Genomic DNA, 10287 nt, shown 5'->3' on the forward strand with positions numbered 1-10287 from the left:
ATCATGAACCAGGTTGGGCTGGGAGCTGGGAGTCCTGTTGCCTGGTTCTAGCTCTGCTTGCCAAGGAACCCAGGAAACCCACTGCTCCTTCTTGGGTCAGTTTCCAGTTCCATAATAATACTGAGGCATAACACAGAGGCACAAAGGGCTGTGGGCTTCCTTAGCTTTTCCCAAACTGATTAGAGCTCCCCAGTGGGTATGTGGGTAGCAGAGGCCCTCACCTGATACAGGGCTACATTCGTGGGCTCCTGGGGAGCTGACAGGCTCCTTGCTGACCCCTGGGCCATTGACCTCAGGCTCCCGCCATCTGTCACACTCCTCGATTCACTTGCACTGTCCACCTGCAGCCTCTGGAAGGGGGCAGGCATGGTCAAGATCTAGCCCTGTCTTCTGTCCACTGCCTGTCCCACCCCCTGTCCCACCCTCCTCACACACCCATCTACTCAGAGGCCGACGGAGGAAGGTGAGCTCCTGGGCTGTCAGCAGGATCTGTTGGGGACCCCTTGCCAATTGCAGCTGCTGGATGCCCAATCTGGAAGGGAGAAAAAGTGGGAGTCCTGCAAAGATCACCCCCACCTCCTTTGGCTGGTGGAACTGCCCGAGTCACAGCCCTCCATGATTAGCTCCATTTCGTCTCCCAACAGCCCAGTGGGACTGGGAGGTCACTGAGCACTGACTTCACAGAACCCTCAGCCTCTGGCTCAGACCGGAGTCTTCCAGGGAGAATTGTTTCCAGAGGTTCAGAGCCCCTGGGGATGGTCCTGGCCAGCCCCGCATTGTACAGATGGGGAGCTTCAGGGGATGAGTCTTATCCAGGGCCTTGACCAGTCCCCACTGTGGATGGAAAGGAGTGCTGAGGACCCTGAGGTCTAGGGAGGTGGAGCCTAGGAAAGCCCCCTCCCCCAGGTTGCTAGTGGCAGGCCCTGTGGGCCAGAGCCAGGCTCAGCCAAGACAGTCCCTTACCTGAAGAGATACGCGAGGGCCCCACCCGCCAGCGCCAGGACACAGGCCAGGGCCAGAGTGAGGAGGCTGCCCAGAGGCTGCACACCTGCGGGGGAAGCGGGGATGGACAAGAGTCACAGCAGTGGGGACAGCTGCCTTCCCTGGCCCTCACTCTCTTCCTTGGTTTCTCCCCTGGGAAGTGAGGATGTGGATTCCTGCCCTCAGGGCTGAGGCTCAGAATGGCCTCTAGCTGGGAGAGTCCTCTTGCTGGCAGAGGAAGCTTCACCGGCAGATGGCAGGCGTCAAGTCCCAGCACTGCTGTCTGTGGTTTTACCTTGGGCTCCCCACCTCAGGACCCCATGAGAGCCTTGGTCACATTCAGAGAAAAGAGGTCTTTTCTCTGCCCGTGTGTCAAGCCCCTTCCCACTAGACTGAGCTTCCAGACAGCAGGGCCCGGGACTTCCTCCTTTCAGTGTCCCTGGCACTTAACACAGGCCTGGACAGGGCAGCTGCTGGATAAAATGGAGAAATTCATCTCTATTAGTTGTTAGGCCACCACTTCTTGCTTGCCCCCTGCAACATGCCACTTGCTACCTACCTTGGCAGCCAGCTTCACTGTGGGAAGACACTGGCGACTGGAAGAGCCTTAGTCTGAACCCAGATCTCTAGGCCTATGCCAGGAGCCAGACACGGGGAGGCTAGACCCCCCCAGGGAGTAGGTGGGCGACTTGCATGGGGAGCTCAAGCATCTGCCTGGACAGCTAAGGGAAAGAGGACACTGAGCCCTGCTGCCCAGCAGAGGGGACCATCCCTTCCTTCTTTTCTTGTCAGGTCACACAGTTGGTCAGCAGACTGTCAAGCTGTAACCCTAAGTATGTGACACCAAGCCCCTGCTCCCTGGTCCTGCAATCTATGGTATCAACTGTGTACAGTATCCTCATGATAACCATGGCCATCCTGAGTTAGAATTGGAGTGGCCATTATGGGATCCCTGAGAGAATTCAAACTCCAAGGCTAGTGTCCCTGCTCAGGATCCTGCCTCCTGGATCCCTCTTAGAGCCGCTCCACCTGCCTTTGCCCCCCTGTCCTCCATTATCCTGTGAGTTTTGCCAGCGTCTGAGCTGAGCACAGAGCGGATGTCAGTAAGTCCATGCTGATTGGTTACCGACTGGATGGATTAAAGCCTGTTAGAGAGCACCCTCAGTGAGCCAGGCTGGGGGAGGATCCATTGCCCCTGGCTGCCCTGTCATGGCCTGACCACACTGTGTGGTGTGGTTTCTGGCTATCCCTGTCTCTGCCACCAGACTGAACATACTGGAAAGAGGGTCTGGGTCTGGTCTTCAAGAGAATCAGCCCATGAGGCAGGAAGGGTGTGTGATTCTCTCCCAGACCCTGGGGCTGAGCACGGTGGCTGGGGCAGCAGGGACAGCTGCTCAATCATTATTTGTGGAAGAAAAGAGAAGCCAATAAACAATCAGGTGAAGACCTCCCCCGGTCCTCCCTCACCAAGGGGATACATTGGACCTCACATCTAGCTGGGAGACAGATGGAACTAGCTGTCCCCAGCATAGGACACACACCTTGTGGACACACTACAGTACCATGTGCTCAGGGGCCATGGGAGCACAGAGGAGAGGCCCCAGGTTGACTGCAGAGCTGGTCTTGAAAGAAAAAGAGGATAAAGGAGAGCTCGTGACCCTGGGGTGGAGGGTCATGAGCTCTCCAGGGAGAGAAAGGTACACAGTCAAGGGTGGCCCGAAAGGGAAATGTCTGAGGATGAAGATTAGGAGGGCAGGGAGAGCCCAGGTCAAGAGAAGTGTGGGGGTTTGGGGCAGGGTAGGGGTGCACACAAGCTTAGCCAAACCTGAGTTGCCCACTAGTGGTGGTGACCACCATAACTACATGTGCATTAGGGAACAGGGGTGCACCTGTGTATACCCGTGTGTGTGCACATCTCTATAGACCTAGGCATGTGTGTCAGTGCAGTCTCTTTAGGGTGATACTCAGAATGGATGAGTGACAAGACTCAGAACAGTGTGGACTTCCTGGTCTCACACCCCTGGTGGTCATGAGGAAAAGAAATCTTGCACTTAGTCAGAATATTTATGCTCAGCATGAGCTCAGTCACAACTCTATGTGTGACCTCCAGCAAGTGACCAAATTTTTCTTAACTTCAGCTGTCTAGTGGTGGAAGGAAATTAGAAGGAAGAAGGAAAATAGTCTAGTTATGAGCTGTGGAACATTTTAGATCAAAGAGAAGGAACATCTCTGTAAATGCTTTAACCCTTCTCATCTGAGGGAGGCCTTTCTTGGTCTCCCCTGGTGCTCTACAGCTGTTGGTTCAGTGTTCTCATGAAGTTTCATATCCTTTCTTTGCACCTGCTCCTGCTACTCACCCAAGATGGCCCATGTGGAAAACTTTAATGAAGGATGGATGGGTGGTGATGGGCGGATGGATGGATGGATGGGTGGATGGATAGATGGATGGGTGATGGATGGATATATGGACGGAGGATGAATGGATGGGTGGGTTGTGAGTAGATGGGTGGACAGATGGATGAACAGATGGATGGATGGGAGGATGATGAGTTACCTCTCATACACAGTGTATTGGGGTCAAACCAGCAGCTGGAGTCATGGACTGGAGGTGCCCCTCCTGGAAAGTGAATGGCCTTGCCCAGTGGCTGCACTTGCCATGTGCCTGTGTCCAGAATGTGGGTGGGTACCAGCTGGTTTCCTTGAGCATCTGTGTCCAGGATGACATACTGGGCCAGCCTTCTGCCCCTCTTGTCCGTTCGTATCCTCTGGCTAAAGCCTGCCACATTGAGAGCCCCTGTATGGTCCCCTAAGTGAGCTCCTGAGAGTCCTGCCCCATGGCTCCCAGAGTGGTTCAGGGCATGGGCCAACAGGACAACAGCATCATAGATGGTTCCAAAAAGAGGAGACACCTGTGGAAGAGAAGCCCCCCACTGCAAAACCCCACAATACAGGCTCCCAGGCATCTCTGGGCCTTGGTCTTTCTACTAATAGCAATTGTTAGTTTTTTTTTTTTTTTTTTTTTTTTTTACAGGGCTGAGGACCGAACCCAGGGCCTTGCGCATGCTAGGCAAGCGCTCTGCCACTGAGCTAAATCCCCAACCCCAAATAGCAATTGTTAGATAACTGCTCCACCTTGTCCTCAATACAGTCCTCTCTGAGGCCACCAGATCCCCTCAGTCCCCATAGCCACCCCCTGTCACCAACTCTGAGGCTTCACAGGTATCTCAAACCTTCCCAAAGCAAAGCTCATGGTCTAGCTCATTGTTCTCCATCCATCCTCCTCTGGCTGCTCCTGAGTATTCAGAGCTCAACTCCAAGGTCCCCCAGGGGCTGCCCCCTCCCATTCTGCCTGTGCACCATTCCACCCCAGGCTCCCCCATCACTGGATCCTCTTCTGTTTTCTTGGTGGCATTTCACACTTGAATTTGGTTATCTTGTCCCTTGGTTATTGCCTGTCTCCAGAAGGAAGCCCTTAAAGATCAGGTCTGTCTCCTATATCACCAGGCTCCCTGCACGGTGGCACATATTAGGAAATAAGTCTACGTTTTTCAGATGAATAACCGATGGAATGACCCTCCATCAACACCTGCATCCCATCAGGAGCTCCAGACATTACTGTCTTCTTATCACTAAGAAACAGAGATGCCAAGGGACACTTGAGTCCAGCCAAGTCCTAGAAGCCAGAACCAAGGCAGCAGCACATCGTGTCTGCCGAGTCCTCAGACGTGCCATAACGTCACCCCATCCTACCCCCATTCCCACCTGGCACTCCCAGAAAGTCAGGAAGGCCTTTGGCAGGGGGGACCCCCAGCCTCCAGGTGTATGAGAATCTAATGCACCTACCTGCTCTGGCTGCAGGTGGGCAGCCACTTGTGCATCCATGCTGGCAGCAGCAAAGGCATGGATGTCTTTGGGGCCAGACTCCAGGGTGACAGTGAGCACTGCATCGTAGACCTCCTTCAGGGGCCCGGTGTCACCCAGGGCCTGGTAGGAGCGGTTGCGGTAGGGCAGGGGGAAGAGCAGAGTGTCGTAGGGCAGGAAGACCAGTCTCCCGCCCGCCAGGCCCTCAGCCCAAGCGCGGCTCAGAAGTGCGGTCTGCTCAGAGCCCCCCAGCAGCGCCGAGTGCATGCACAGCACCACAACTGCAGGGAGACAGCAGGGTCACCTTTGCAGCCTGGTCCAACTGCAGCCTTCCCTGAAGCCCAGAATTCTTTGGCTTAAGAGCTGCTCAGAACTCTTCTCCACTCCCTGCCCCACATCAGGCTGCAAAGGCAGAATTTCCCCTGAATCTTCTCCCCATAACCATTATGGCCACGGCCACCAAATCTGGATTTGTATGAACCTGGCCCTCCCAGCCTCCCCTCCCAGCATGCCCATCTGATAATTTTGTTCAACTTCCCACCCTATCTCAACCCTCTGACCTTGACAATTACTAATATTTATTAACAGCTTTCAATGTATGTGAGTCCTAAAGGACCCTTGCTTTTGGTCATATGACAGCACTGGCCAAGCATGGTGGTGCATGCCTGTAATCCCAGTTACTCGGGAGGCTGAGGCAGGAGTATTGCAAGTTCAAAGCCAGCCTCAGCAACTTACCAAGGCTGTGAGCAACTTAGATTCTGTCTCAAAATAAAAAAACAAGCAGCTGGCTCAGTGGTTGAGCATCCCTGGGTTTAATCCCTGGCACCAAAAAAAAAACAACAACCACAACAGCACTAAGAAGTACATTTATCAGCACCTGCATCCCGTCTCGAGCTCCAGACACTACTGTCTTCTTATCACTAAGAAATAGAGATGGCAAGGGACATTGAGTCCAGCCTCAGATGAGGATACTGAGGCCCAGCATGATTAAGGAATTGCCCCAGAATACGTCACCACCAACATGCTAGAGCCAGGAGTTGGACATAGGGCTGGCTCACAGTTTATAATCCTTTAAATTTTTTTTCAAATGAAGAAGATTCCTATATCATAAAACTCGCTCTTTTACAAGTGTGAAAGTGTACCATGGCTTCAGTACATTCAAAAGGGTTGTTCAACCATTGCCATTATTTAATCCAAGAGCATGTTTGTCACCTCCATTAGTAGTCACTCCCCATTCCTCCCTCCTAATCTGTCTCTGTATGGATTTTTTCTGTATCTTTCATCTCAGTGGACTTGTACAACATGCATTCTTTGTGTCTGGCATCTTAGTGTGAAGTGTTCTGGGCTCATCTTTGTTGTGACATGTCAGGACTTCATTCCTTTCATGATTGCATCCTATTCCGCTATGTGGCTGACCACGTTTTTGTTATCCATTCTTCATCAGCTTATACTTTTTTTTTTTTTTTTGTACTAGGGATTGAATCCAGGGGCACTTAACCACTAAGCCACACCCCAGTCCTTTTTTTATTCTTTATTTAGAGATAAGGTTCTCACTGAATTGCTTAAGTCTCACTAAATTGCTGGGGCTGGCTTTGAATTCTAGATCCTTCTGCCTCAGCCTCCTGAGTTGCTGGGATTACAGGCATGCGCCACCACACCCGGCCAGTTTGTACTCAGCTGTGGCCATGGGCAGCATCCTAAAGGTCTAAGCAGATATGGATACATTCATCTTTGTCTTAGTAAAACAGCTTTGGTAATAAGGAAGCCAATTGCCTCTCCAGGCACCAGGACCCTGCCCAAGATAAAGGTCCACATCAGATTTCCTCAGCTGCTTCTCTCTTCCCCACTTGAGTCCCTAAACAGGGCTCCAACCATAGCACAAAACAGCTACTGCTTGTTTGGATGTGTCCCAGTTTCCTATTGAAATTCTTCTTTTCCCAGAAAACCCAGGAAAGTGGAGCCACCAAGTAAGGCTAGGGAGTCCCCTTGCTGGGGCTTGAGGCCCCTCATTACATGGAAGTAAGAGCCTGGAGCCCTGGTCTCAGCTGAATCCCGGAGTGGCCATGCTGTGTGAGCCAGTGGCCACAAGTCACCCCCTCTGGATACCAGATAATGTGGAAAGTCCTTAGAGAGACCCACCAGGATGGGGCAGAAATGGAACCAGTCTTTGTGTCCTATCAGCTATGTTTGATTTCTGCTCAGTGTCCCCTAAACGCCCCTTAGCCCAAGTTGGAAGCGCTGTTCTATGTTTGGCCCCTAGGGGGAGCTGACTCACACAACTGGGGATGAAGCCACTTAAGTGGAAAAGCCCTCATCCTTGTAAGCGGTGCTCACTGTGAACCCACACTGTTCTGAACTCTTTATTTGCAGTGGTCCATTTCTTCGTCACAATCCTATGAATTAGGGGCTTTGATTATCCTTGTGCTATGGATAAAGGAACCGCAGCACAGAGAGGTTTAGTGACTTGTCTGAAGTCACACATCTGGAAGGGCCAGCAGTGGGATACCCACAAGTATGTCCAGAGAATGCCCTGTGAGAGTCACCTACACTCCTTTGCACAAGCTGGTCCCTCACCCAGAATACAGCTGCCCCTCATCTCCATTTTGCAATTTATTGCCATCCCTGCCCTAACGTCACCTCCCTACACCCAAGCAGTTCAGATTGAGACAGGGGGAAAGGCCAGGCAGTCCATGTAGGTAAGAATGATGAGTCCCAGTGGCTCAGGAGGCCCAGGCAGGAAGATTCCAAGTTCAAAGCCAGCCTTGGCAACTTAGCGAGGCCCTAAGCAACTTAGTGAGACCCTGTGTCTAAAGAAAATATTAAAAAGGGCTGGGGATGTGGTTCTATGGTTAAGCACCCGTGGGTTCGATCTCCAGTACCAAAAAAAAAAAAAAAAAGAAAGAAATGAGAAAATTGGCCAATGACAGTTTGAATCAGGCAGTCAACAGGAGTAAAAATAATGAGGGTCGAGAAGACGGCAGTTGTTTTTCAAAGATAGAACAAAGAGTTGCTGACTGGAATTTTTCAAGAAAAATAAAAAACTTCCGAGTTCCTGCTCCTAGGCACATGTGCAGGGAAGAAAGGAAAAACAATGACCAATGAAAGAGAGATGTTCCAAAGGCTATCAAAAAGGCAAGTCACACCCTTCCATGGGCTTTTGAGCTCCCCAAATCCCCTTCTCTCTGGAGGAGTCTGTTCTCTATCACTTTCTTAAATAAATCTGGCTACACTTGCTTACCTCAGCTGTTCACGGTTTCATTTTTTGATGCCATGGAACACAAACTCGGTGCCAATCACCAATAAGATGGGTATCAAGATTCCCTGACCTTGGGTTCTTGTGTGCCTCTCTGCACCCCTGTCTCCCCACCAAACATGAGCTCCTCACAGCTGGGGCCCAGCCAGTCTTTCCCAGGTTCCCAGAGCCCAGGAGGGTCTGGATACACTTCACCTTGATGTACTCACAAAGCAGAGCACCTAGGAACTGAGTCTACTGAGGGGAAGTTTCCCAGGCCCCCACCAATCATTGCTGCCTGAAACGCACTCTCGGGTGGACGCAGTCTCATTCTGGTCCGTTCTATTCTGTTTTAAAATACTACTTTTCTCTATCTTTTTCTGTTCCACCTCACTAGTCATGATTCACTAAATTGATTTCCTAGCCCACATGGGCCACAAACCCAGTTTAGATTCACCTGAGATCCCATCTGCTCTCCACTGCCCCGGGCACCATGTCTGTCCCTGGTTGGTGACCTCCTTAAGGATGGACACCTTCTCCAAGGAGCCTCTCAGAGCCCCTGGCTCAGCCCCTTCTCCTCTGGCTATGCAGGCCTCTCAAGATGGTTCTACCACTTCTATCAGAACCGGTTGCTCACACATCTGTCTCCCCATCCCTGGGGATCCATCGCCATGTCTGTCCTGTTCACTGCTGTGACCCAGCACCTCTGGTTCTTAGTGAATGCTGGAAGGATCATTAGGCAATAAACCCATGGAGGTTATGATTCTAACCACCAGACCAAGACTGGTGCTCACTCCTGGGCTCAGATGCTGCCACCCTTTCATGACCTTCCCATCACCAGCCAAGAACCTAGGAGGCCTTGAGCTCCCACCCCAAGACTGACACTTGGACCAGAGTGCAGGATCCAGGTGTGCTACATGCCAGCTGTGTGACCTGGGCAAGTTCCTTCTCTGAGCTGCCAGAGACTGCAGCAGGACGAGCTCACCGGGTTGTTGTCCGTGAGTTAAATACAGAGCAACCATCAAAGGCTCAGCCCCATGTCTGATGAGGAGGAAGCCCGCATGGTGGCCATAAGAAGTGCAGGCTGTCCACAGGAGGAGAGTACCTGCATGCTTACCTTTCAGGCCGTCCATACTGCAGAGCTGTTGTAAGACCTCCATGGCACCCTGTTCCCCAGGTCCCAGAGAGGTCACCAGCCCCACAGGCAGCCCATGTGTCCTGAAACTCATGGCCAGCTGCTGGGCTGTGGCCACCCAAATGTCCTGGTGGGAGGACACAATGGCCAAGCGAGCCCAACCAAAGTATCTCATGACAGTCAGCAGCACCTGGGCAGCAGAAGGCAAGGTGGGCACTGATTCACGGCCTCCCTCTGGAGCCCCACATGCCCAGGAGAAGAGGGTCTTGCCCCAGCTTTGTGCCAGCAGAGCGGCTGCTGGGCAGTAGCCAGGGTTGACAGGGCCCACAAAAGCAGCCACAGTGTCCTTGTGGGTCAGGAATGTGGCCAGGGCCTGAGGGGTATGGCAGCCTGTAGGCAAAACCACGGAAGCCAGATGTGAGCCCGGCAACAATGAGGGGTCCCGGTTGACTCTGTCCACAGCCAGCTGGGCAGCCACACCAGGGAGGGCCCGGGCAAAAATGGGGTCACAGTCCCAGGGACCCAGCACCCCCACAGTGAAGGTACCCGTCCCCCAGGCCAGATGAGCAAGGGAGCCAACCCACAGGAGGGCACCCCAAAACACCACAGAGGGAAGTGGCAAAGAAGAGGTTGTTCCTGGATGACTATGAGTAGGCCGCTGGGGACCCTGGCAGGGCAGGACAATCTTCCCATGTGGCGGCATCCGGTCCCAACCTTCAGGGTACAAGCTCCCCTGCGGCCCTGGGGAAAGGGGGATATGGAAAAGGCTTGCTTTCTAGTATTTTCTAGCAGCATTTCCTGGCATGATTGAGAGGCAGACACCTCCTCCCAGAACCTCAGTCTCCTCGGTAAATCAAGAGACTTAGACCCATGAACTCCAAGGACTCCCCACAAGAGCTGGGGGCCTCACATCCTCCCATGACTGGCTCACAGTCTCATGATGCCCACATGAAGCTTTGAGCTGCATTTCAAATGCTCCGAGTATGGGCCACAGAAACAACTAGCCAGACCTGACCTCCTGTTTCCAATGTTGGAAACCTGGGCCAACCCTGAAGCTTTCTGAGCCTTATTTTCCTCC

General features: G+C 52.6%; 1 protein-coding gene across 1 annotated transcript in view; it reads right to left on the reverse strand.

The window, feature by feature from the left end:
* The window catches only part of LOC124091172 (guanylate cyclase D-like), a 46809-nt gene extending 36897 nt beyond the window's left edge, over positions 1-9912 (reverse strand). The window contains exons 1-6 of the mRNA XM_046442133.1: positions 9192-9912; positions 4825-5123; positions 3536-3890; positions 964-1048; positions 436-532; positions 222-350 (exon numbers count right to left, since the gene is read on the reverse strand). Coding sequence (XP_046298089.1) covers positions 222-350; positions 436-532; positions 964-1048; positions 3536-3890; positions 4825-5123; positions 9192-9912 — 1686 coding nt within the window. The remainder of the gene's footprint in view (positions 1-221; positions 351-435; positions 533-963; positions 1049-3535; positions 3891-4824; positions 5124-9191) is intronic.
* Positions 9913-10287: the final 375 nt, after the last annotated feature.

The sequence above is a fragment of the Marmota monax genome, unplaced genomic scaffold (assembly GCF_021218885.2).
Source record: "Marmota monax isolate L192 unplaced genomic scaffold, Marmota_monax_Labrador192_F-V1.1 WCK01_AAM20220418_F8-fsc00068, whole genome shotgun sequence".
NCBI classification, from domain to species: Eukaryota; Metazoa; Chordata; class Mammalia; order Rodentia; family Sciuridae; genus Marmota; species Marmota monax.